General features: G+C 38.1%; 2 protein-coding genes across 6 annotated transcripts in view; both read left to right on the forward strand.

The window, feature by feature from the left end:
- Positions 1–263: 263 nt before the first annotated feature.
- On the forward strand, positions 264–6891 carry dbf4 (DBF4-CDC7 kinase regulatory subunit). 2 transcript variants are annotated; one of them, XM_011485258.4, is made up of 13 exons: positions 264–495; positions 572–710; positions 1686–1849; positions 2143–2340; positions 2423–2473; positions 2954–3023; positions 3140–3216; positions 3314–3359; positions 3434–3479; positions 3555–3680; positions 3806–3920; positions 5533–5648; positions 5750–6891. In XM_011485258.4, the coding sequence occupies exons 2-13, from the start codon at positions 665–667 to the stop codon at positions 6477–6479; spliced, it is 1785 nt and encodes a 594-aa protein (XP_011483560.1). In that variant the 5' UTR covers positions 264–495; positions 572–664; the 3' UTR covers positions 6480–6891. The 2 variants fall into 2 exon arrangements, with proteins under 2 accessions (XP_011483560.1, XP_078788768.1); XM_078932642.1 differs by having other exon boundaries at positions 360–495; positions 655–710.
- A 1493-nt stretch (positions 6892–8384) lies between these two features.
- adam22 (ADAM metallopeptidase domain 22) overlaps positions 8385–27439 on the forward strand; it is a 64291-nt gene continuing 45236 nt past the window's right edge. For all 4 annotated transcript variants that reach the window (XM_023964022.2, XM_023964023.2, XM_023964024.2 and 1 more), the window contains exons 1-3: positions 8385–8714; positions 8889–9049; positions 12701–12777. In XM_023964022.2, coding sequence (XP_023819790.1) covers positions 8618–8714; positions 8889–9049; positions 12701–12777 — 335 coding nt within the window. In that variant the 5' untranslated portion in view covers positions 8385–8617. The remainder of the gene's footprint in view (positions 8715–8888; positions 9050–12700; positions 12778–27439) is intronic.

Consider the following 27439-nt stretch of genomic DNA (forward strand, 5'->3'; position numbering starts at 1 on the left):
GTTAAATGGAAAGATCTCGTTTAAACTTGGTAGTGCGTTTACTTCATTTTGAAGTTGCCAGTTTTGTAGTTTTTGCCGTATAAAAGAACACCTTGCAATTTAAAAGTAGAGTGAAAAAAACGAGGAAAAATGTTTAGAAAGCAGCGAAACAGTAGGTTTGTATTTATTTGGAACTAATTTTTAAACAGGCTGTGATTTCTGGCGTGACAGAAGGGAAATTGACTGTGGAATCGGAAATTGTCAAACATGGCAGCCCAATCTTTGTGTTTGACACCGGATTTGAAGCGGGAACGGAGGTTTTTTTTTAAGAAATGGCGACTTTAAAGTTTTAACGGCTGCCTGAAAAGTTTTAAAAAACAAGCAAGCAAGCACAGTGGTGGAGTAAGACTCTTGGCCGACGAACATGCCAAATCAACTTTCTTGTTTACAGTAGTTGGAGAAATACTGGATGCAGGCAGGATAACAGGGAGAGTTGTTGACTGTCCAAACTAAGACGTAAGTTTGTCGATTAAATCAGACAGGCCACCACCAGTATTTAACTATGATTTACATTTCCCACGGCTGTTTGCAGTCGTTCTTTGTTTATTTGCTGAAAAGCTGGTGAGAATTGAATGACATGGACAAGACAATATAATAAACATTCTTAACCGTTAGTAGAAATAAAATGAAACCAAAGGGATCTAAGAAGCTTCCAGGATCCAGCTGGCAAGGTACGGAAACGATTTGTTGTGTTTTACGAACGATGACCTTCCGTGTTTTCTGGTGCACAATACATAATATAATAATGCGTATTTTCTATGTCATTTTTTTCACAACATTTCCTTGTTTAGGTTAGGCTCTTAAAAGCTTATTGTTTTCTAAATGAGAAGGTTGTTTCTTAAAGATAGGATTTAGGTCACATTTTGAAAATCATAAAACACATAATAAACTAACATCTGCAGTTTATTAAGATAACTATTTAAGATTGTATCATGTTTACAGACCAGAGACAGTTAAATATGTATTGGAATTGTTCTTCTTTTATTAGATAGTTTTTCTTAAATCTAAATATTTTATTATTAGTTAAACTTATTGCTTTTACTTTTCTGATTGTTCAGGATGTGGCTGTTTTCAAAATAATTCTTTAGATAATCCTGGTTTTGGTTGGTTCTTTTTTATTGTTATTTTTTAGAAAAGTACAAAAATGATATATAAATACATACTGTAAACTGGAAAAGTTTAACAGCATTTTCTTTTACTGAAATGCCTCCAAAAAGCAATAGATTCTTTTTTTTTTCATTACTAAAAGCCATCTATAATTTATAGTGAGACTTTCACTTTTTACTTTGCTAGTAAGACAAAATAAAATAAAAATCAAGTTGCCTTTCACCTAAAAATTCAAGATGTAAAAGTTCATTTTTTGTGTACTGCAGATAGTCTCTTCTGATCTTCCTCTCATGTAGGCTTTTACTTTCACAGAAATTCAATAGTAGACGTATACTATTATTTAAGTGAAAACTGTTTATTGGGAACTTTGAATAAAATATTTAATCTATTAGTTGCTATAATCAGCACTCTAGTCTAGTAGTCTATACTGCATGAGTGTTTGATCAACACGTTTTTGACCATTGAGCCTTTTTTTAGATACCTTTTATGTCCTTATACATCCCTTCTCTCTTACTGAATTTTTTCTGTTTTCTCTTTAGAGAAATGTGTAAATTCAGGGGAAAAGAAGTCAGGATCCGTAACCAAACAAACGACGTCCTTTCATGCACAAGTCAGTCCTTTTACTGGTAAAGTGTTTTACCTCGACTTACCGTCAAACAGAGCGGCAGAAACGCTGGAGAGGGAAATCAAGAATCTGGGAGGGGTAAGGAAGACCACAAGTACATCTTTTTCATTGTTTTTTTTTTTTTTTGGTTCCTTATACCTGTTTCTACCAATGTCTGCTAATGCTACGGTTAAAAAAGCTGTAAAAGTTCTAGAAGTTTAAAGCAAAACATTTTTGCTCACATAGGTATTACATAGACAGAAGGGTTTTGTTTTTTCTTTTCTAAACGAGTAATGTTTTTGGTTCCTCAAAATACTTTTTTATTTATTTTTTTGCTTTAATCGGCACTTGGCCTTAATGACACTTTTTTCTGTCACCTTCATATTTTGCAGACTGTTGAGAAATTCTTCAGTAAGGAAATTAAATACTTGGTTTCCAATAAACGCGAGGCAAAGTATGTGAATAGCTTCAAAAGTGACTCTCCTGTCCCAAGCCCGGACTCGGGCCAGAGCTCGCTTCAACCTCACTCAAATCCACCAAATCATGTTAGCCACAGAAACAAAAGGCGGTCCCAAGGACAAGCAGACTTGGTTAGTTCAGGTCCTCAATACCATCTCGTATTTGGGTTTAAAGCCACATCTCATAGCTACAGTGTTTCCTTTCTTTTTGCAGTTTGTCCCAAGCAGAGGAAAGTCTTTGGTGGACCGAGTGGTGAAGGAACAGGTTTGTTCCATCCCTACGGGTGATATTTATATAAAAATGTGTTGCTTTATGCTCGTTTCATTTGTATTTGATTTTGATTTATTAATACCGGTACATAAAAAAGTACATTCTTGCAAAACAAGATTAATCAAAACAGAAAATAAAATTGATGGTGTGCGACAGAAACCCATCTGTTTTGTTTTTTTCCCTGGTCACAAATAGATTAGAATATTGCAGCAAAAAATTAGAATGGAAACTAAACAGAATGGATATAAAACACAAAAGTCAACAAAATATTGGACTTGTGTTTTAGAAAGAAAAGGAAGATACATTTTTGGCTTTTTTGCTGGGGTTCCTGATCTTTCTTAATCAAATAACATTGGACTTCTGCCATGATTTATCATAACAGAAAAAGTATGATTGATGAATGTTGATGTCATTCATGTTTAATATTTTTAATTAGGGACAAAAATGTGTTGAATATAACTTGTTTTCTTTTAGGGTAAGCTACAAATTGATAGGATACTATCAAATGCTCTGGAGTGGGGTGTTAAAATTCTCTACATTGATGGTAGGTTGAGCTAAAATGCTACTTATTTATGTTTTTCTTCTTCTTTTTATGTTATTGTTTTTGAATGCCAGCCTACACTTTTCATTTCACAACACTCTTTTTTGTCACGGTTGCAGATTTATCTGCTTATATTCGGAAGAAGAAAAAGGTTTTCAGCAGCCAAGTATTGGAGGATTCTGTCGTCAAATCATGTGTGAGTGTGGAAATGCATTTCCCGATGTACATTTTTTTTCTGAAATACTTCTATAATCTCAGTATTCTTACATTTTTTGTGTTTATTGTTATTTCAGGTCAATGCTGAGACTGCAGCAAAGCAGGTTTTTCAGAAATGTAAAGGTAAATGTTTTCCAAGTTATCTTAATTTTAGCATTGCACAGATGGCACACTTCTATTTGTATTATTTATCGCAGGAGGCCGGATCAGTAAGCCTTTTATTAAAGTGGAAGATAGAAGCAGGTGAGTGGCGGTCCAGACGACGATTACTTTCTTCAAAAACGTTTACGTGTAAACGTCTTTCTTTTACCTCGGCAGGCATTATCGTCCAATTTACCTCACAATGCCAAAAATGCCAGAGATCAACCTGAAGACCCTTCCTCCCTATAGTCCCTTTTGTCTCGGGGAAAAAGATACTCCAGTACCCAAACCAAGGACGCACAGGTGCGGTTTTTCCACATTTTGCACGTCAGCCACTGTCAGTGTCTCCATTTTTGTCCAGACATCTCTAAAGGAGGGCAAAGTTTGATCATCTGGATTTTGTTTTCCCTTCAATTGGCTGAGATTAGAGGGGTGAAAGCTTCCCTAAGTGAAGAGAAAGTTCACGGCCGAAAGAAGAACAGAGATAAGAAGCGAGGCGGCTTTTGCGAGTGCTGCATGAGGAAATATAACCACCTGTCTGCGGTGAGTTGTCCTGAAGTCCCAAAATGAAATGTTCTTAGTTATTTTCTGCCAAAACCACGAACAGCTCACTGCTCCTCTTCATGTGGCTTCAACATCAGAGGTCTGGAAAGTTCATTTGAATCAGAATACTAGAAGTTATAAATGTTTCCTAATGAGGAAAGATGATGTTTTTTCATACATTTGCTGCCACTTTGTTACGCATTAGCACTATATGTGACTCGTTGAAAGAACTTTACGTTCAGAATTGAAGTTATAAAACGTTTGCTGCATACTTCATGACTATAGCCACTTATATATATTTGTATGCAAATCTGTGGAAAGGAATTAGCCAAATGCTTCATTTTTCATGAACTCTTCTGTGCAAAAACTACCATCTGTAATTAAGATACAGACATATTCATAGGTTAAGGAATAAATGGACGTTTAGACATTTCTGCTAGTATTTTATTGCTGAGTTTTTCACGTCCACGTTCATTTCATATTTAGAGTTTGTGTAGGATTGCAGGTGAAGCTGAGACCAGCAGGACTTCATGCTGTCCAGTTTTCACGCATAATTGACTTTTTCAATCTAAACCAGGTTATTAAAGATATTGAGCTTAGTATTACAAATTGCTTGACCTCATACAAGTATATTGTTGGCCAAATCTACACATGCATTTTATGTGGTTCTAAAAAACGTATTTCTCATAATCCCAGTTCTGTAAGTTAGGAATTGATTGATTTGATTTGATGTGATTTGATTTGATTTATTTCAAGCAAGGTAATCAAAGGAATAAAGAATTTACACATATTTATCAAACTCATTGCAGAAATGATGAAATACATAAATTAAAAACACAGAAAATTAAACTAAACAAAAAAGTCACTTTAATCACATTTGCTTAACGGTAATTAAAAACAGTGATCATTAACTAAAGTATAAGTAGAGTTTGATTTATTGCTTGAAAAGGAGTGGGAAGAAGCGAATTTATATAATCCCACCCCGGGTCTGATCAGATAGATTCTCTTGAAGTAACAAAATCCAGTGCCTAGTAATGATTGATGATCTTCAGAAAACATTCATTCATGATTTCAGTAAACAATAACGGTAACCGATATGTAATAATCATTGATTATTATTAGAACACATAATCACATTAAACCATTACTTATTGCTGCACATTGCAGATCAAGTAAACAAAATCGATAGTTTATTTATTGTAGTTAAAACCTTTCAGTAATCATTAATGCACATTACAATGTAATACTCATTGGCTGTAATTAAAAGAGCTTTGATTATTTCACCACAATCAAGTTCACACATGTATTTGGAATTATTCAAACACTGGGAAATATTCTGCTAAATTGTCATTTTATTAAATTAACGACACAGCAGATTAACCCTTTATTCTGTTTAAATGTACAACGTATAAAAGCAGTCCAGATGAATTACTTTAGACATTCATTCACCTTTTTTTATCTGTAGTCTATTCGGGTTTTCTGTAAGATGTTCCTTCTTTCAGAACCATTTGGGAAGTGGAATGCTTTAAACTTGTCGTCCAGCAAAGCTAACTGTACATTTGAGCAGACAGCTGAAGTGATGAATTATTTAGGGGAGCAATGTCTTCCTCAGCATCTGCAGGGTGATTGTCACAAGGCCTTCTCAAAGACGGACGAGTACTCAGTGGTGGACAGACTGGCTTCTGCTCTGCACTGTGATTTTCTCCAGTTTCAAACTAAAGTCAGAAGGTCATTCTTTTTTTTTACTTTTTAAGTTCAGAATTTTAGTAAACAAGATCAAATTTAGCCTGTTTTCAAGTTAGCTGATGTCCACTTTTCTTTTGTTTCAGACGGAAGTGCAGCGTGTCCTCTGTCCTCGTGGCTCCTGGACTTTGTGGAAAACCTCCCCAGAGACAAGGGGGAGCTCCTCCTGGCTCGGAGCGCCGTCATGCAAAGGATCACAGGAAGGATGGAGAGTTTTACAGGTTGTCTTCAGGAGAGGGTTTTCAATTTGAATCAGCATCCTGTTCTACTTCCTTGTTTGATACCACAAGGAACCGCCACACATATTTGGACAGACCCAAACGCAAAGGTCTTACACAGAAATGGACGTCCTGCGCACAAAAAGCTAAACAAAGTCCTCAGATGGTGTCAGGAGTTGGACCCTCTGCTGGTGAAGGTCTGCTGTCCGTCGCATCCCAGCCTGATGTTTCAGACGAGGGACTCCACAAAGATGTGAACAGCTCTGCTTCGTACACACACAGCACAGACAAATGGGGAAGTGTCAAATTTATGACTCATGGACGTCAAGATCTTACCAAGTCTGTTTGTGAGGCTGCCCAGGAAAAAAGAACTGGAAAGGAGCTTTCTGGAAAGGAAGAGGAAAATCTTTCTCAGAGCTCGTCTCCATTTCTCAAAATCAAAAGAAAAAACAGAGCTTATAAGCGCAAAAGAAGGAAAGTGGAGACGAGTGTTAAGCACAGTGAACTAGGTGAGCTTCCTGACGACTCCAGGCTGAAGCTCTGGAAGCTTTTCCAGTCCAGTGATGACCCGGATGTAGAGTTTCATGGATTTGTCTGAGCCATGAACTGGAGCCTGTAGGATCATCTGTGACCTGCTAAACCAGACTTCAAAAAACACAACTGTGTTTGCAATTATCTTTAAAGACTGAAGTGTTTCAGAAGAAAACACAAAGTAAAAATGTATGCTTTTATTTAAAAAAAAAGAAAGTTTGCATAAATTTGATAAAAGCAGCTCAGCAGTGTGGGTCACTTGAATGTCATTTCTGATCTTAAAGTTTTAGACTGAATGTATATTATGTTTTTTAAATGTTTTAATTTATCAATTATATTTTTGGTTTATCGCAGTTTTCTTCATTTCCTATTGTGCCTTTTGTGCACTTAAACATTTTTTGGGGCATACCTTTGTCAATTTGACAATAAATTGACAAAAATAGAAAAAGTACAAATAAAAATGTGATTCTATTTTTGAATACTGGTAGCGCTGTGTGCTCTGTAGTGCCCCTGCTTGGTTAAAAAGAGCATAAAAGTTCTTATAGTTGATTGCAAAACAGAATAGATCAATATTCCTAACAGTAGTGACATTAAAAAATATAGAATAAAACCTGATCCGGTCTAGTTTAGCTCTGGTTTTTATGAGTTTTGACTCAAAAGAAGGTGCTGCAGTTTCCAGCAAAAAAGGCTTATCTTACATAATAAATGTAAAAAACAACAACAAAAGATTCAATGTGGATTTTGGTTCACTTGAGTTGTAATGTTTTATAACTCCTCTTAAGTGCAGTTTTTATGACTTCCAGTTCACTGAGGCATTAGTTTGGCCTTTCCCGCAGTAAAAAGCAAAATCATAGTTCTGATCTTCGTAACTGTCATTTCCAAGATCATGTGATGAGGTTTTTTCCGCTGTGCACATTTCTTAGTAGCTGTTTCTCATAATTATTGTATAGGGAATCAACATGTAAGGGGTTAACACTGCAATACATAACAATGCATTTGAAATGTAAAATCTGCATCAAAGCAGAAAAAATATGCAAAATATTGTCAAAAAGAAAATTATTTTGTTAGTCACAGTACTTTATTATATTTTAGTTCTATTTATTATCTGTCCATCCATCCACATACTAAGAATGTTTGTCATTTAAATGAATATAATAACAGGAATAGTGTCAGAGGATGAAGAATAAAGAAAAGATCAATTAAAGATGCTAAGAAATGAATAAAAATAAAAAGGATCATTGCTGTTTATGTTTTCACTCACACAAATGACAGAACTTGTTAAATAAAAAATTGTTGCATCTGGAAGCATTGAAAATAACACCACAGTACCGTGTTAATTATTTTGCATTATTTTTTGCTATATTCAGCAAACATTCAGCAGACTCAACTTCATCTTTTACATTTAGGATGTTTGGTTATTTTTCGACATTTGATTTTATGAACATGGAAGTGAATACAGCATCTAAACAGTCAAATGTGGTCCAAATGTGTGTGTTTTTTTTAATCTAAGGTGAAAACTATATTGAATTTTTGTAGGAGGCTGTAGTAAGCTATTATTGTGGTGAAGTAAATTTTAGTTGTAACAATTATTTGCAAAGTTGGAACCCAATTGCAAAATATGTGCTCTATAGAGTGAAATGATTTCCAAGGTAACCACGCTGCTAATTGGATTTTTCATTTAATTAGGTGTCATTTTTCTTATACTGGGGGTGGGGACTTTGAGGTGCTGGCAGATGATGGAGTGAGTCATGAAAACAAGCAGAACTGTGCAGGAATGGCGCTCCTGCAGCAGCCATAACTCTACCTGGACAGGCTGTGTCATCGTTCCAGTCGGCAGACAGTCGGGCCCGCTGTTTTTCTCCATCCCTCCTCCGCTCATATTTATGCATTAGGTGTTTCTGCAGGGAGGTGCTGGACGTTTGTGTGTTTTGAGGAGGTGTCCCCACACCTCCCTCCCTTTTTTCCCTCCTCCCTCCCCTCTCCGTCTCTCCTCTCTGACGCCTGATCCGCGGGATCTCGGTGCGCTTCAGACGCGCTTCGGACCCCAAAGCACCCCAATGGCCCCCCAACAGCGGGACTGCGTTAAACAGAGGATCTGTAGCCGTTTCTAGCGAAGGCAGGACCACGACTGCATCGCATCCTCTCGGAATACTGCATTTTTTTTTTTGGGAGGTCGATTTCTGTCCAGCGAGGAGGAAAGCGGAGATGGTGCTGATGATGCGCCGCCGATGGTGGATTTCCCTTTTGTATGTCTGTGGACTGATGCGCGTCGGTCACCAGAGCAGCCCCGTTGCGCGTAAAGGTAAACTGTTTTTACATTTAGAGTCCAATCCGGATCAACAGGCCTGTATCTGCCCAATCAGACCATGTTATTGCCCTCCGTCTGCTGCTCCTATCAAAGGAAATGGAAGCGATCGACATCTCACAATAAACGTGATGGATCGCTGAGACCGGTGTTTTCCTCTTTCTTGTGCAGGAGAGGCGTCTCTGAGCCCGGAGGACCTGCCGGCTGCGAGCAGGTTCGTCGGGGTGGAGGACACGGTTCCTGTCCGCCTGCTCTACAGCATGAGCAGCCTCCAGCAGGTCCCACACCACGGACTCAGCACCAGAGTTAAGGCCAGCTCCGGATCCCCGCAGGTACACTGGTGGAAACATGAGCGAGCTCATGGAGGATGCTCCCGAGGGCAGCTTCTGTTTGCAATTGTGTCTCCTCATCCAAAACCCAGTTTGAGTTTAGTTTTATCTATAAAAAGTCATCATCAACATCACATGTGTCACACATAGACATGTTTTAAATGCATGTTTCATTTCAAAAGCTGCAACTGCTGACATTAGGAGCCAATATTTTTACATTTTAAATAATAACAAGGTTGCAAATTCATTCATACAAACCCTCAATGGGATGCCTCTTGGTAAATAACTGACAAAATAACCACAAAAAAATGTCAAATATACCTGTTTGTCTTGTGAAAGCAGTAATTGCAGCAGTGTGTCCACCAGGAGGCACTGCAAATTTCAACTGTACATTTTGCTTTTTGTTTATGGCTTTTTCAAAAACAGTTATAAACAAACTTCATATAACAATGTATTCTCTTGACATTGAAGTTACCAGTGTAATATCCTTGTTTTGTCAAGTGAAATTTCTATTTTCAGGCAAATCTAATACACAATTTTTTTTCAAAAACGCGTTTAAGTCAAGGTAAGGCTGAACTAAGTGATTCACAAAGTTGGTAAATCTATGAAAGTTAAATGCAGTTTCAAAAGAATAGTAGATTTACTTGTTCTTTGTAAGGTTAACTTTGTTTTTGCCTTGCACCCTCAAAAATACAGCAAAACTTTGCTGTTTCACTAAGTATTGAAAGCCTAAACAGTTTTAAAGCCAGTACAATAAAACTTAATCTATTTGCTGTGTCAGTTTGGTGAAGTTGCAAGTTTGCTTGGTTTCTTGGGTGAATCAGCATTGTTTGGTCCCACCGTGGGACTTTAATCTGCGATACGCTGGTCAGTGTAGGAAAGCTTATGCAGAGACCAGTAAGTGGAGAGGACTACAGAGAGCTGCAGAGAGCTGTTAACCCCATGTTGGCCTCAGACGGTGATGCAAATAAGTAAATAGACAAACAGGAACCATTTGGAACATTGTTGTCATATATTATTTTCCTTATATTGGCTGACCCAATTTTACTGAAATGTATTTTCTCTTTTTTTTTGTGGTCCTTTCAATTTTTTAAGTGATTTACTGTCATTTTAGCTTAACTACAAAGTTGTTAAATTCAAAGCCCAAAAATGTGTTTTTACTCTTTCCATTGGGCAAAAATATCAAAATAAAACATTTGATTTATTGATTGACGGATGAATAGAGTTTGAAATGTACCGGCATCAGAAGTTCATTACTACTTTGGTTAATTTTAGAACTTGAGGAGAGTTTCAAAAGAGCTATAAAATCTACTGTACATGTACTGTTGGATTGTGGGTAAGGCGAGTTAAAGGTATCATTGATGTGATGTTCAGAGTTGTGTCTTCTCCAGAGAGTTGAACTTTATGGTGTCACTTTCAAACAGCTTGATCAGTTATCGTCTGTTTTTAGATTAACGGCCCAAAAACAAATCTGTCAAATGGTTCTTTAAATGTTTGACAAACGGGGAGTTATTTATAGGCCTGGTGCTGTTTTCCCTATTTTCAGTCCCAGACACGAGTGGAGTGTGTTTGTAGTTTTGGTGGAAAAGCAGTTGTTCCGACTACTTGATGGCTGTTTGACTTTCTGCCCACACAGAGCTGTGATAGCAAACCATAAGTAGAAAGTGAAGCTCACTAAAGTCAGAAATCAATGTGGAAGAGTCAGCCGTGGTTTCTTCAGACCGGCCCAGGTCTGTCAGGATGGGGAGGGCTTTCATTTACTAAAGTTACTGGAGCCTTTGCCCATGTGATATTTAATTTGCCTGATAAGATTTTACTACAAGGTTGGAATTGCTATTTGTACTCTCACACAGCCACTGATGCCTTCTTAGGTGCTCATATATGCATTGACTACACACAAGCACGCTCCAACACATAATAGAGTGTGTGGTCAATGGGGACATAATGGGTGGAGGTCATCCTTGGGTAAGCAGGGGGCACTTCCTGAAATAGTGACAGAAACCCGCCCCTCCTCCAATGCATCCTCCAATCCACTATGAAAGTAGCTTGTGGGCGCATCTGACCGTGGGGGTGGTGGTGGGGTAGGGTGGGGGGCTGAGTTGAGTTAAGGTCAGCATGTCTTCCGGACCGACAGGAATTATATTTAGGATTCCTCATCAGTCTGAGGGGTGTGCAGGGATGCCATATGTGCCCCTAGGGCTTTTGTTATTTAGCCTGTTTATCAATCACACACATACAGTGTGAAGTTAAACACCCACTCTGTTGGTTGTCACTATGTTTTTGGTGGTTTTAACAGGATCTCGTGGCATCTTTCTTTTGTAGAAGGACATGTTTATAAAGAAAATTAAGCTTGAAATTCCATTTCTGAGTATTTCTTTATTCGAGTTGTTGTGAATCAGTAGCAGACGAAAAATGTAATTGGATAAAGCCTGTAGGTGTGACGTAGAAGCTACGACAGCAAGTCGCAAACTCCCTGCCCCGCTCCATTCTGATGTAGACAACCAGATCCATGTACTTCTTAGTTTTCCTCGTCCAAGCTGCATCTGACTCAAAACTGTACAGCTGGATAGCTCCAGTATTGCTCACTATTTTTGTTGCACCATTTAAGTTAGATTAGGGTTGCGAGGGGCTATAAGCTAGTGAGAGAGAGTGTAAACAAAGGAATGTTGGGAAGTGGGGGCGGGCTTACTCCATGCCAACAGTCCTGCCCACAACTCAGAGGTGAATTTCTAATGAACTACTGCTGCTCTACAGAAACTTTGTCCCAGAAAATGACAGGTTTTTGATTTGGGCTAAAAACGGCATAATCATAACTAAAAGAACTCTGGACACGCTTTAACAATAGATCAAAAGATGATCGGAGTGAGACTTTCAAATGTGCATTAAAATTGCAGAACAACTAACAAAATGAAAATATGGAAAAATAAAGACGTTTCATGCACAGATTGCTGAAGAAAATCTTGTAAAAGCCGCAAACTTGAACCCACTTATGCTTCAGTTTGAGATTAGAGGTTACCTTTGCCTGGGGTCAGAGGATAATTGCTTTCTGAGCACCATCAGCACAACCCTTGAACCTTCTCAAATGGAAGTATTGTAAGTACTGTATTACACTGGATTGGAGATTTGCTATTTCACTTAAACATGAGAAAATTAGGTACAGGCTGAAAGGTTTAGAGTGTAAATTTGACATGATTTTTGACTTTTTTCAATCATCCACCTACAAAAGTGACAGAATGAACCTCATTCTTTGTGCAGGCTGTTATTAATTTCATTATTTTTTTCTTGATACTTGTTTAAGTACTATATCTTGACTGAGTATGTATCTCCTAATTGTCTTTTCATTGTATTTATTTATTTTATAAATATGGTTTGTGTAACTGTTAACAACGGGGGGGAGGGAGGGAGGGATTGTTTGGTTTATTTTGTGTCATGTTGAAAAGTCAATAGACATAATTAAACACAACACAAAAATCCAGGAATTCCGCCCTGTCCCTAAACTGCATACATTGGTGAATTTAATGTTTAATACTTGATAAAAGGTGTTTAAAAATATACTACAGCCCTCCTCTTTCATAAAATGTGACCTTTAAAAACCAATCAAAAGGCAGTGCTGGTTATCAGATGGTCAGTGACTTCCTGTCTGTGTATTTGTAGGCAGACCATGTGGCCCAAGCAAGCTTTCAAGTTGATGCTTTTGGAAGGAACTTCATCCTGGATGTGGAACTCAATCAGTGAGTGTTAAATGATAAATTCTCTGTCTGGATGTCTTACTGAAGGCCTTTTGATCTGTTTTCATTTGCCAGCTCATCTAAATATGTCCATCTGTCTGAATGTTAAGCTCCTATGAGTTGTGGTTAAAGTAGATGTTTCAAAATTTTTGCCAATTCTTAACTCAGAGTTGAACTGAGGGTAACTATTGTGATGCGTTTTGAAAAAAGCCATGTTTTTTTGCTGATCCTGCAGTTCATTGCCCAACTTTGATCATGCAAAAAGCACAGACGTAACTAGTGTGGATAAGTGCCAGAGTACACAGTGTGTATGTTTAATGTGTGCGTGTGCACTTTAGCTCATTTATTATGTCTTTGTGTGTGTGATGTATGAGTGCCATCATAATAGGAAGGGATTTACAGTAAAGGCTGGAGCGCTGCACCATCAGACGCTTATATCGATCACAGCTACACTGATGGAAAGTAAGCTCCTCTGCCTCCTTAGCTCCTCTGATCCTCTTCCTCATCACCTTCCTCTCTCTTTGCCTCCACTCTTTGTTTTTAAGCCACAGTCTTTCTTAAAACCCAGATTTTAAGAAAGACTGCTGATTTTGCCTGCCCCCTTGATTCGTAGAAAAGAAACAAAAAGCCTGTAAAGCTGGCACGCATTTACAGTGATGCCCCCTGCATGTTGATCACAGCGGAAATAACTCCCCTGCTGAGAAAACTGTTACATCACGAGAATTCCCAGGTCTGGAGGAGATGTCTATGAAGACTCTCATTCATCCAGGTTGGTTCCATTGTTGTAGGTTCAGGGGTTGTCATCTGGACTTGGTTTTAAAGTTAGAAGACGTTTCACCTCTTATCCAAGAAGCTTTGTCAATTCTGAATTAGCTGGTCGAAGAGCTGGTATATATGCGCTCATGGGGGAGGAGTCAGACCTGAAACTGGATGATATTGTCAACTTAGCCTCCATGGTTTCAGGTCTTTTTTACATCTAAACTCTTTGATTTGTGTGTCCATGACACTCTGGGTTTCATTGATGGGATTTCAATGTGGTGGGGAGGAGAGAAGCAAATAAGAGAAATAGCCTAAACAGGTTCATCCTTCAGTCTGAGCTGAAAAGTAATCACCTTTTAAATAGAATAGAATAGAATAAAATCCTGAAAGAAATTGAAAAGTAGTCAGCTGCTTGCATTCGTTACAACACTAGCACATCAGAAAAAAAATCAAATAAACATTAAAAGCATAACAAAATGAAAAAATTAAAATCAATTACAAAAAAATACTATAAAACCATAAAATATCTAGGAATTAAAATCAAATTTAATAAACCCCAAAAAACCATAAACCCTGTGCTAAAGGGATTTTTTTTCCTATAGTAGTCTTGTATACATTTTCCAATTTTTTATTTTGCATTTTTCTTGCATAGTTTTGCGTAGTTTGTAATTGATATTTCCTCAGATTCCTATCACAAAACAAATAGAATTTCTTTAAGATGAGCTTGAACTTGTAGCTAAAGTTATGGAAAAGATTAAATTCACAGTAATTTTTTTTAAATTGGTCTCTGAACGAACAGCTGATAGCTCTTTTTAGAGTTTTTGTGTTTCTGTCATTAAAATAAGTGCAGGTAAAAAATAATCAGACTGTTTGGCTTTATGCTTCATGATGGTTAACTGACTTTGGTAATTCAAACGTTTGGATTCATCCTCATAACCTGTGGGAACTTCAATTTTCATCCTTCTAATAGGAAATCAGTATTTTCTGAATCTGTTTAACAATCCAGATATTTATTTTTTAGGAACAGTTTTGAGTTTTAGTACGCAGTGATTGTGGGTTCACAGTTTGTGACGGTTTCTCCTCCTCTTTCAATCACTGTGTAACGTCTTCATTTCACTCTGAGAGTCCCGTCTGTTCACCTGAGACCCTTCCTCCCGATGCCCTCATCTTCCCTCTGTCCTCTTCGTCCTCTAGTGAATCAATCTCTGCTTCACAGCCACGCTGATCCTGTTTACAGATGGCGTTCATTCCCGACAGAATGAGAGTGCTCGATGGGATTGTGTGGGCGTAGCAGTGTGCTGTGTTTTACTTGAATGGGCCCACACTGCATTTTGGCTTACAGTAAGAAAAAAACAAACAAACTGGTTTTCTCTGTTTGATCAGTGAGTGACAGCGCTCCAAAGTGTTGTCGGTTAATGAAGAAAATGCCTGTTTTTACTCTTTTTACCTGCTGTGTCCTAAATGCAACATATTAAAATGTCTATTTTTGCTGCTTTGCCTGGGGTCAGTGTTTACACTCACACTGTGGTAATGGTAGTGTAGGCGGCTTGATATAAAGTCATGATGTACTCCTCTGGGAAACATATTGGCTGTTACAGTTATCAATTTTACACTTAACAGATTTAATCCTTTGTCTGGATAAAATTTGTTTTCAGAATCTCCACATCTGTCAGCGGATTTCCATTATTTGTGGAGTTTTATCTTTGCTTTCACAAAGGTGATTCCTTTAGCTGCTTGATATTTTTATCAGGCACATTTGAACACTACATTCTCAGGGTTTTAAGAGCTGCTGGTCGCCACCAGGCTGCCCGTCTCACTATTTGTCCTTTTTTAACAAAACCAAAAACTCTAGTCTTTAAGGTAAATATCTCCATCAATATATTGACTAAAATGTCAAACAACTATCAGGAAAAGGGCTTGATTGCAGAAGCAATGAACCTTTTAGTAAAACTGACTGTTGCTTATGCCAAATAATCTGGAAATAAGCAGAAACTACTGAAAAGCTACGAAGGGAAAAAAACATCCACTGACTGAGAGACAGAACTGAGAAACATGATTTGTTGCTATATTGTTATTATCCTGTGTTAAATTTTCAATGCTCATAAATGTAAGTATAATTTCATGATAACAAGTTACCCATCATCCACTGCTGTCTCGCTTTTAGTTTTCCTGTGTTTATTTAAGTAATTGTTTTTAATTTCTCTTTATCTATTCATCTCTCTTGGCACATCTAGTTTCTCCAGGTTATTAAGCCTTTTGGTTAAATTATTTCTTTAGATTAATGTTTCAGTATGTTTATCCCTTTAATGACTAGTTTCCTGCACTTTCACAGGCCTAATTTTTCATGACACAAATTCAAACACAGAAAAGAAAAGTTTCAAACAAAAACTGATGCAAATATATTTTCTAATTAGTTCCTTTTTTTGTTTATTTTAGTGAGACTCAAGCTTCATGAGCTCACGTGATTATATTAACCAGTCTTCCCCCTTGTTTTATTGTTCATCCTCTCAAATTTTCAATCGTGCCAGCGTGTTTTATCTAAAGGAAATCATATATTTAAACTAATGATACACAACCCATGTATTAGTTTTTGGCCTTCATCGTTGAAATAGAGTGACAAACCACCCATCTGAAGTGTGACAGTGTAGAGATGGTGTGAGAAGGGGGGTTGGTGAGGCCTGGGCTCCTCGTTCTCCTTCACTTCTCTTTGTCATCTGCCTGCACTTTTCCATTCATGGGAGCATGAAGAGCAAAAACTGAGCTCGTGGTTGGAGGTGGCCTCTCTCTTTTTATTTTTTGTTTTTTTTTAAACCATCTTCATCTGCAACACACACATACATATGCACACACCACCCTCTTTTAGAGCTCCACACCCACTCTCAATTTAGCCCAGCCCCTACTACGCCGTGACCCTGCCCCTCCCACCTGCCTCAGATGAATAATAGATGGTGCTGTGTCATTAAGAAGGAATGAGATCACGAGTGTGTTTTATGGCTTTGTTGATTTGTCCTCCATGTGAAAGAAAAAAAAAATCATTTACCGTTACCGTGTTTGTAGTGTGATTTGTAAGAAAAAATCTCCAGTTTCGTATGAATTATGATTAACTATTGAACAAAAAAGAATAATGGAAATAAATCTGTAAAATTTAAAATAAGACTTTAAAGAATGCTCGTGTGAATGCTGAATAAAGACACGGAAGGAGCTAAGGCACTGAAGGAAATTTAAAAAGCAAATTTAATTTAAATTTATTAAGTTTAAATTTAATAAATTTAAATTTAATTTAATAGCAAAAGCTTTCTACTAATTTTTCAAGTCAAACTGGCCTTGGTGTTCAATCAGAAGCGGCTGATTTTTGACAAAACCTGAAATTAACTGCAAAACCTGCTAAGTTTAATACATGGATCAGCACTGAATTCGTGGCTTCATGTGTGAGTTTTCTCAGCGCTACAGTTTCCTCCCAAAGTCCAGACATGCTTCATGGATCAATTGGTGACTAAATTGTAGTAATAGTGTGGTTGTTTGTCTTTGTGTTGCCTTGCAACAGACTGGCAAATGATTCAGGATGCACCATGTCCTCACCCAACAGGGGGATAGGCTCCAGCATCCTCATGACCCCCAAAAAGGACAAGTGGACCTGTCTGCAGACAATTCCGTTCAATGCAGTTCAATTCACTTAAGTGTCATGCACTGATGGATAGATAGATAGATAGATAGATAGATAGATAGATAGATAGATAGATAGATAGATAGATAGATAGATAGATAGATAGATAGATAGATAGATAGATAGATAGATAGATAGATAGATAGATAGATAGATAGATAGATAGATAGATAGATAGATAGATAGATAGATAGATAGATAGATAGATAGATAGATAGATAGATAGATAGATAGATAGATAGATAGATAGATAGATAGATAGATAGATAGATAGATAGGGTCTTTAATAATCCCTAAGGAAATTTAAAAATGGTCATCTGCTGACAATCATAAAACACACACACATTAAAAATGCTGAAAATATCAATAGATTAAATAGATTCATTGATAAAAAATAAATAGATTCATTATTTAAAAAATCCGTGGGTTAAAATCAATTGAAAGAAATTGCTTCTTAGATCTTCCGCCAGAGAGTTGTATTGCCTGATGGCACGAGGAACAAAAGATTTCTATAGTCTGTCTGTGGAGCAGCGCTGGGACAGCAGTCTATTGCAGTCTAATGCCTCCTGTCGGTGACGGCGTCATGTAGGGGATGTGAGGGATTATTCCTGATGGACCTGAACCTGGTCAGATTTTCCTGCTCTGCCACTTCCTCCACAAGAGCCAGCTTCAGCCCTACCACAGAGATCGCCCTCTTGATGATCTTGTTGAGCCTGCAGATGTTCTTCTTTCTGGCACTGCACCAGCACACAGCAGCATAGAGAGCACTCTGACTGATAAAACATATGCAGCAGTTTTGTGCAGATGTCAAATAAGCACAGCTCAAAGAAAATTACAAAAGAAGAGAAATGCTTCCTCAGCATATATGGAACCTCCTTCCACCCACCTTTGACCCCCCACCAGTTTTCCTACAGGCCAATCAGAAGTCAACAGAAGACATCAGCTATTAGTGTTGCCATGGACAAAGCTCTGTCCCACTTGCATCTGTTGTGACGTGATTTAAGAAGATTCTTGGTTGAACAAATGTCAACCACAAGATTTGAACCCCACTGTTCATCCACATTCATCTGTGTTACTGATTCTCCCCAGGCCATGTGCTCAGCCCTTATCTGTACTTGACTGCAGTCCTGCTTGCTCCTCATATATCATTACAACTTTTGCTGATGACACCACAGTCAACACCTCCAAATCCAATGTGATGATGATCAACTCCTGAAGAATGACACAGCTCCTCTCATCATCAAAAGTGCAAGTGGAGAGAGTCCACTCTTTCAAATTCCTCAGCACTTACATATCAGAGGATATCACAGAGATCTTCTCAGAGAATACAGGTTGAAGAGGTCCATCAGTAGCACCTGTACCTTCTGAGGCTGCTCCAGAAGAACCATATTGAGTAAAAACTGAGTATTTTATTTTATTTTATTTTACTCTGTATGGAGTCCATCCTGACACATGTGGTACTCCTGATAACCCTCTGCTGCTGACACAAAGGTGCTGCAGAGGGTCATCAGGTCAGCAGAAAATTGCAGGCTGTTCACTGCCCTCCCTACAGGAACTCTCCAGCTAGCTTCTGATGCCCCTCCAGAGTGCTAAGGATCTAAAAAAGACTGCTACCATAATGCCCCTATCTACTTATCCTGTTGTTGTTTCTCTTTCGGCTTTTCCCATCAGGGGTCGCCACAGCGAATGAGTCGCATAGTAAACTTGGCAATGTTTTACGCCGGATGCCCTTCCTGACGCGACCCTCTCAAAGCAACCGGGCTTGGGACCGGCACAGAAGTAGAAAAGGGAACAGGGAGCAGCCCGGATTTGAACCCCCATCTACTTATCCTACTGGTAGATAATATAGATCATTAATGCAAGGGCAAACAAATTGAAAAAAAACATTTGTTTTACTTTGGCTAATATAATGTCTTGACTTCTTTTATATTGTGATGTTTTTTCCCTTGTGCTATCTTAGATTACATTGATGTATTCTCCCTACCATGACAAAGGTGGACAAAGGTGGAAAGATTTCATGTAATCCATGGACACCAGTGAAGATCACAAATCATTGAAGAAAAAAGGTTCAGCGCACTGTCTAGTGGGTCTAGATAACCCAACTCCCAATGTTAAAGTGCCTAGGATAGCACAAGGGTTAAACGTGTGCATTGACTGTTAATTGTAAAATAAAATGATCAAAGGAAACCACCTGGACTGAGATCTACCTTTAATATAATGATCAAAATAAAAAGGTTCAATCGGTAAAGCAGTGACCACAACTTTGAATTGATTTGATTAGAAGTGGATCACTGGAAGTGCTTATCAAAGACCTTGCACAAAGAGAAATGACCCAGTCAACTACAAACTGAACTAACAAGAAAGGAGACTACTCAGACTGCAGTATAGCAAAAATAAAAAAAACACCTAAAGCATAAAACCAGAATTAATTTTTTCTATTTGTAAAAATAAAGCACAAATAAAACAAAACATTTACAGTTTAGACTTTTTTCAAGCAATTTATGGAACTCAATCTTTGCTCATATCTTCAGATTCAATTAAATTGAGTCAAAAGCTAAAAAAAACAATTTGTTTTCTAGATTTATACATGGATTATGTATGCATGAGGGACTCTGGAAAAGCAGGGAGGCAATGGTTATGTCTGTGTGATTTAGTATCCACAGTCATGTGAGTTGTGTGCATGGTAATGTGCGAGTTCAGACAGGGAGAAGAACAGGTGGGCAGACCCAGCTGGGAGTTGCGTTTCATAACTTGCGTGGTGTTATGAAATAAGCGTCAGAAAGTGAGGGTTGACCCTGTCCTCCTGTGCAGAGATGACCCTGACAGACACAATGGTGCCTCAGCAGTTCCGTGTTCTCCTGCACGCAGACAGATTCTTTATGCTAATAGAATGAGTCAATTACAAGCATTCTGAAATGTATTATTCATCTGTGTGTGTGTGGGAAGAGCTTTGGGAAGGGCTTGGGTTGATAATCACACAGGAGTGATCACTCGCGTGTTTGAGGCAAAAGCTAACCAAACATCCCATGGCTCAGTGATTTGATGGATGCGTGTGTATTTGTTTATGTCTGAGCTTTCCCAAAAAAATGTGTGTGTGTTTGTGTGAAGGCATCAATAAACCCTGAAAAGCTGCTGCTGCAGAGTCATTGCACGTGTCGTCTCAGTGGGTCTCAGGTGCAGAGGAGGCTTGTAAAGTGCTGTCCTTATTAGGGACGACAAGAATGGATTGGAAGCACATGGTGAAGGAAGATCAATACTTGAGGAAGGATGAAAATGAAAATGACAAAGAAAGAAAGAAAAAGTAACACATTTGTGTCTCTGTTTTAAATAGCTGCAGTCATATTTAGATGTTCTAAATCCAGCTTTAGATCTTCTTAAAGGGTGCAGGAAGTGGCAGGATTTTGCCTCAAATCATTGCTTGTTTTATTTTTCCTAAAAAAGTATGATGGCTTGTTAAATGGTGGGATACATATTTTTGAATACGTTAAGGAGTTAATTGGTAATATCAGCTGATGAAAATCATTTTCTGTTACCTTTTTCTTTAAAGATGTGTTCTCTGCTCCTTTTTTTTTTTTTTTTTTTTACTTTTGACAAACATCCATGATGACTCACACCAAAACCAGGGTGGAGCCCAGGTCTGTTTTTACATTTACCTCCAGTAGTGATTCAAATCAGCCCTTAGCAATATATTCAAATGATTTCATTATTAGTTTACCCAGCAGCAGCAATCAGACAAAAAGAAAAAGGAGTAAATAACACTTGTGTCTGCTAATGGAGTTAAATTGATGTTATCTAATTTATATGCAAACAGCATTTGCTTAGAAAGCGATGCTCTAGAGAAGATATGTATCTGAATAAAACGTTTAACCCTTTAATATGAAATTGCATTGTTGCAATATTCTCTGAAACACTAATGGAAACAATATTCACTTTAAATAAAGTACTCCAGCATCCACATTTTCCGTTGTTTTATTTTTTTTTACTAATATGAAATATTGCAATCATTTAAGGGATGAAAAAAATACAAAGCAACGTTTTGCCGTTTTATTCCTAAATCATTCAGTGTTTGTAAGTATGAATATAAGTATGTTTGCCAAATCATCTATGCATATTCTTTCTACACAAAGTCTTTTATTGGATTTAAAGTGGCATTAAAAGGGTCTTCACAAGTCTAACAGAAGAATAAAGGCATAGAGTTCTATGTTGATGAATTAAAACAGATTTATTTATTGTACTGTTTGTCTCCACAGCAACAACACAAGACTGCCCACCCATTAATCAGCAAAAATATGGTAAAATATTGCTGATAAATCATTTGTCCAACTAATCTATCATTTCATATTTTGTAACGCAGTGCTGCTTACAGTGTGCATCCCTTGTGACCTGGGCCTGCACACAGGTATTTGTTTGTATCTGTACAGGTGTACATGTCATGCTTTTTTCCCCATGCAAGTGATTTGAGGTTCTCTCATGTCCCATTTCAGGATCATTTATCACCTACTGCTGCTATCCCCACTCCTCCCACTGCACCTCCATCTCCCATGGACTGCCCTTTATTGCAGAAAGGTGTGATCTGATTTACTGGGAGCTTAATGAGAAAGGCAGAGAAGGGAGTGGGTGAGAGAAAGAAAAGAAAATAGAGAATAAGGCGTAGTTACAGGACAGAGAGGATGGAAAAGGAAGCACAAGTCCTTCATGCACCCTTGAATATTTGTGGGTGGGTTGAGGGAGCACAAGAGATGTGGAGAGAATCAGAGTGTGTGCATGATATGAAAGTATTTGAAGGGAGTACCCTTGAAGAGTCCCAGCATCTCCACTTTTGGGCTGGGTAGATCACATGCACAACCATTGGCTTAACTCTAAACTACAATGGGAAACTTCCCTCATTGGCCTCTTCATTAGGTACTCCTAATAAATTCCAGATTCCAGTTGAACTCCTTTTCCCCTCAGAACTGCCTTAATCCTTGGTACCATTCCAAGGTACTGGAAACATTCCTCAGAGAGTTTGGTCCATATTGACATGATATCATCACTCAGTTGCTGCAGATTGATCGGCTGCACATCCATGATGCCAATCTCCCGTTCCACCACATCCCAAAGGTGATCTATTGGGTTGAGATCTGGTGACTGTAGAAGCCATATGAGAACAGTGAACACAATGAAGGTTGCCTTATTCTGCTGGAAGTAGCCATCAGAAGATGGTACACTGTGGTCATAAAAGGATGACATGGTCAGCAACAGTACTCAGTAGGCTTTGGCATTGGAACGATGCTCAGTTGGTACTAAGGGGCAAAGTGTGCCAAGAAAATGTCCGCAACACCATTACACCACCACTACCTCCCTGAAGTGTTGTTTTTCTTGACGCTAAATCCTGACCCTACCATCCAAATGTCCAACCAGTCTGGTCATTCTCCTCTGACCTCTGGCATCAAGGCATTCACTGGATATTTTCTATTTTTTGGGCCATTTTCTGTAAAGCGTAAAGATGGTTGTGGGTGAAAATACCAGTAGATAAGCAGTTTCTGAAATACTCAGACCAGCCCGTCTGGCACCAACAACCATCACCTTTATTCTCTTTTCAGATGCTTGGTTTGAACTGCAGAAGATCGTCTTGATCATGTCTACATGCCTAAATGGATTGATGCATTTAGGCATGTTGCTGCCATGTGATTGGCTGATTAGAAATTCGCGTTAACAAGCAGCTGGACAGGTGTGCTTAATAAAGTGGTCAGCCACATCTTTGAGTCTGTGTCATCTTGTATTATGGGTTGTGCTTGCTGAGAGTCTCACAGTGACATAGAAGCCTCAGTAATTGAAGGCTGTTCTGGTGTGTAAGGTTGAGAGTAAATATTTACAGAGAGTTTTGTGTCTATAGAGAAGAGTGGGTCACTATAAGAAAAACTGAAGGAATTTTGATGGCAGTCATCCTATAAGAGATATTTTATATTTTATACTATTTGTATTTTATATATATTTTATGTACGGTATATATTTTATTTATTTTTACATAAGCCTTAGTAATATTTAACAGTATTCACTGACATGTCTCTGCCCAAAAACTTCATCTTTGTAGAACATTTGTGTTTGAAGTTTTGAAAATGCACATCATGTTTTAAAACGCCATATTGTAAAAAGGCAAGATTTAGACTTATTGTTTAACGCTTGTTCACAGTAAAAGTAACTGGATCACTGAGTGCTTTTTAAACACCAGAAATGAACATACTTTTACTCTGGTTACATACATTTTTTTGAAAATGTGTTTCGCTCTATTTAACTGACCAGTGTGAACCCCGCTTTTTCCCAAATATTGGCAGGGATAGGCTCCAGCAACCCCATGATCCCAAAAGCAATTAAGCTCATTTGAAAATGGACGGATGGATGTCTGGCTTCATTATTTATGAAAACAATTAGATTAATTTATATCTGAGATTAAAAGCGCCCCGATCGTTTTATTAACTGCTGAAATTAAATCTGACTCAAAACTAGCCACACTGAGCGTGTTCCTATTGTTTGGGGAAAGTGTAAACATGTAAAATTAATAAATTATTGTAAAAAAATGTCAGTGTCATCTCAGTTTATGTTTATTAATCGTCGATACTCTACCAAAAACATCAATGAGTGCCAAAAAAATATAAGTCAACAATAAACAAATAAAATTAGCCTGTCTGAAAATAGGATTGGGTTTATTCTAATAATGTTAAAGCAGTCCCTCATGTCATTCTTTTATCTTTCGTTTTTTCTCTTCATATTTCCTCATCTCTTTCAGTATTTTCTTCCTCCTCTGTCAGCTGTCTGACTCCCAAAAGAGTTTTAGTGAACACAAAGAAGAAAAATCTGGAGCCTGATCTCATTAAAGATGAAACATTTAAGGATTTTGTCCCTATAATGACACACAGATTAAAAATTATCTTAAACATCATTTATAATTATAAGATTGACTGTTTAAGAAAATACTGGCTTTAAGAAAGTCTGATGTTGCCACAGTAGATGGGTTCAAAATCTCCAACTAAAAATATGCGAGAAATGAAATGTCTTATTCTGACAGTGAGGTTTGGTCAAAACCGTTTTAGTCTATTTCAGTGTTTTTCAGCCCCGAAATGCATCAGTAATTCTGTCTGCCCTTAAAGTAAAAGCATGATGGTGGAAATCCATGTCTGATAGGTGAAGGTGAAGTGAATAAACTAGCCTGGAGGCTTTGATTTAGGTCTCAAAGGGGGGGTAGTGAGGACACAGTGGGGGTTGGTTGGCAGGTGAAAGCAGCTGCAGCTACCCCCCCCCCCCCCCCCCATCTCACATTGTGCTCCTACTCACATTTTGATGTCTCTTATCCAGTTTTACATCTCGCTGCGTCCCCTTCATTTGGTGTATTTAGGCACGCACTGCCTCCTCCCTCAGCATCCCCCCATCCTCATCATGGAAGCCTGACACAGCACATGACCAGTCCTTTGTGTACCAGTGCCCCTTTATTACCAGGTTACGAGGCAAATGCATACATTAGGGTTACAGAAGACCATTTCATGATAGCGAAAGCTGCTTGTTGGTGTGTTTTTATCTTAGAAATTATTCTGATGACATTTCTCTGTCTCTATAGTTTTGTGTGTGCTCATTTTGGGGGTTTGGTTGTCAAGAGAAGTCTCTGAAGACTGTGGGAAAGCAGTGTGAAGTCCAACACCATTGCCAATCCACTCACACATGTAAACATCAGTGGTGCCAGAATTGCCTTTTTTTGTTTTGTTTGTCATTTCAGTGCCAGAGCCGTGCTTGGCGACACGGATCGTGAGAGGAATTTTAGACCTTCTGGAAATGTTATATGTGTGTCTTTGTGCCAGTTTCACATCAGGAGATTACTTTGTGTTGCCACAGTTAACTTAATTCCCCAAAGAATGTTTAAAAAGAAGAATGACACCTGAACAGATTTGAGGCCCCTCCTGCCCAAGTCAGTTTTGTTAAATTGAGTCGAATTGAGCTTTTCATTTAAAGTCCCACTCCAATCATTTTTTGACCTATTTTCAAAGCATTCTTTTAAGGGTGGTTTTTTTAACGATTATGCTATTTTTAGTCAAAATCAAGAAACCTGTGTCGTTTTTCTAGGACACAGTTTCTGCTCAGCGGCTGGAGTTCATTCAAAATTCGCCTCTGACTGTTGGCATGGAGCAGCCCCATCCCTACTTTCTAATCACTCATAACTAAACAATCGTTTTACATGCTCTCCCGCTAGCTCATAGCCCCTCACACCATCAACCTAACATTACCTGTTCAACAAAAGTGGCGAGCAATATTGCAGCAATCCACCCCATACAGTTTTAAATGAAATTTTTTGTCTGCTCCTGATTCATAAGAACTTGAACATATAAATGCAATTTTAAGTTTAACTTTCTTTATTTATGTCCTCCATCATCAGAAAAATGCCACAAGAACACAGTTTTCATCGGACTGGGTCTTTAACAGCATTTTCCTCTGCATTCTCACTGTTATTCCCTTATTTATTGTGTTTGTGTAGGCGTATGTGGGTTGCTTGCCAAAAAGGGCACAGAAGCTGGGATTTATGTAAAATCTAAAGCAATGCTATATAGAGGTTGCGACCCTTTGCATGTAGAGAAAGCAACATCCAGGGATCTTCCTTTAGAAACTTCCTGTGGGCAGGACTGGCAGCTGGATGCTGACTCTGAACAGATGCTTCTGCTGCATTGGGGCCAAGAGAGCTCTTTTCCAGTTTAGTAGACGGTTAGCAAAGAGAGTGAAACAGAAAAATTATCAGACCTCAAATGAGACAGAAAATGAGTCAAAGCTTTTTGTTGCAGTCGCACATCTGGACTCTACTGATAACCATGGATCGTTAAACTGTCTCTATGCTCAGAGAGAATATTCAATCTATGGTAAATATGTCCTATTTTGGTTATTGGTAATTACACTTCAAAAACAGCTCATCTAGAAATACATCAAATGTTTATAAAGCAAAAAAATCTGCTAGTGGTCTTACCAAGAATCATTAGTCTAAGAAAAAAATTCTAGTCACTAAGACATGTTTTCTTAAACTAAGATTATTATGCTGTTGAATAATTTTCTTGATAAGACTGTTTTCCTTGCAAGACAGAAAATATGACCTTTTTTTTAAACAAGAGCCTCTTTACTACCTTTAGATTTAGTTTTTGCAGTCTACACATTTTTCCTTGGTCACCTTTGTTGAAAATTCCCAGCATTTGTCTCCACAGAAATACAACATGCAAACCCTGAACTGTTGGTTTCTTTCTTTCTTTTCTTAGATCCATTTGAAAGGTGCAATGATGCAGTTTGAACTTTTGCATTCGTGCACTGGATCATGCTAACAAGCAAGAGGCAGGGGGTACATTGATGTATGTGTGGGTGGGGGATGGGGCACAGACTGGGTTTGCTTCTTTGTCTGTCAGATAAATTATTTAAATCCCACAATAATCAAAGCTAAAAATCCGTTATCAGAGCCCCCGTGTGAGCCTTGCTGCTCCAGTACGCTGCTCCCTTGCTCCTGTGCTCTAAACTCAGCACGAGTCAAGATAAAGATCACAGGCTGGGGATCTAAGACCCCGAGGAACAAAGACTGACAAAGCATGCCAGTCACACAGGGCCTGATGAATGCCGAAATTTCTTCATCATAAGAGCGTTTAAATGTCTTCATGGTTCTTCATGCTGATAAAACGTTGTGAATGTCTCTGGAGTATCTATGTGTAGAAAGACCCACTTCAAGGAAAATCGTGTTTTTTACAAATCTTTGTGGCATTTTCTCATGATGCAGGACATATATAAATGGAGTTAAGGTCAAAATAGCCTTGTTGAGCATTTCAAGTCATTGTAAATCAGGAGCAGACGAAAAAATGCTGTCAGAAAAGGGGGGGCAAACTTACTCTGCACCAATGGTACGGCCTATAATTTAGAGGTGAATTTCAGACAGACTACTGCCGCTCTGCAGAAACTACCGGTATGTCCTAGAAAGTGACACAATTTTTTTTAATCTTGGCTGAAAACGACAGAATCATAATTGACGGACCTGAAATAGATCAAAAGACGGCGGATATTGTTTAGTTGTGGAGCAACAAATTGTTAGGATTTCTTCCAACATTTTAGTTATTTTTATTTGAAAGAATTTTTAGTTTTTACTATTCATACTTGTTAAAGCTATTAATCTTTTTCTAGAAATATTCTCCTTAATAAGGCAGAATGAGTGAAAAAAATATTCAGATCTTTAAATCACATCAACATTTTACAGAT

The sequence above is a fragment of the Oryzias latipes genome, chromosome 16 (genome assembly GCF_053564925.1).
Source record: "Oryzias latipes strain Hd-rR chromosome 16, Olatipes_Hd-rR_3.1".
In the NCBI taxonomy this organism is placed as follows: Eukaryota; Metazoa; Chordata; class Actinopteri; order Beloniformes; family Adrianichthyidae; genus Oryzias; species Oryzias latipes.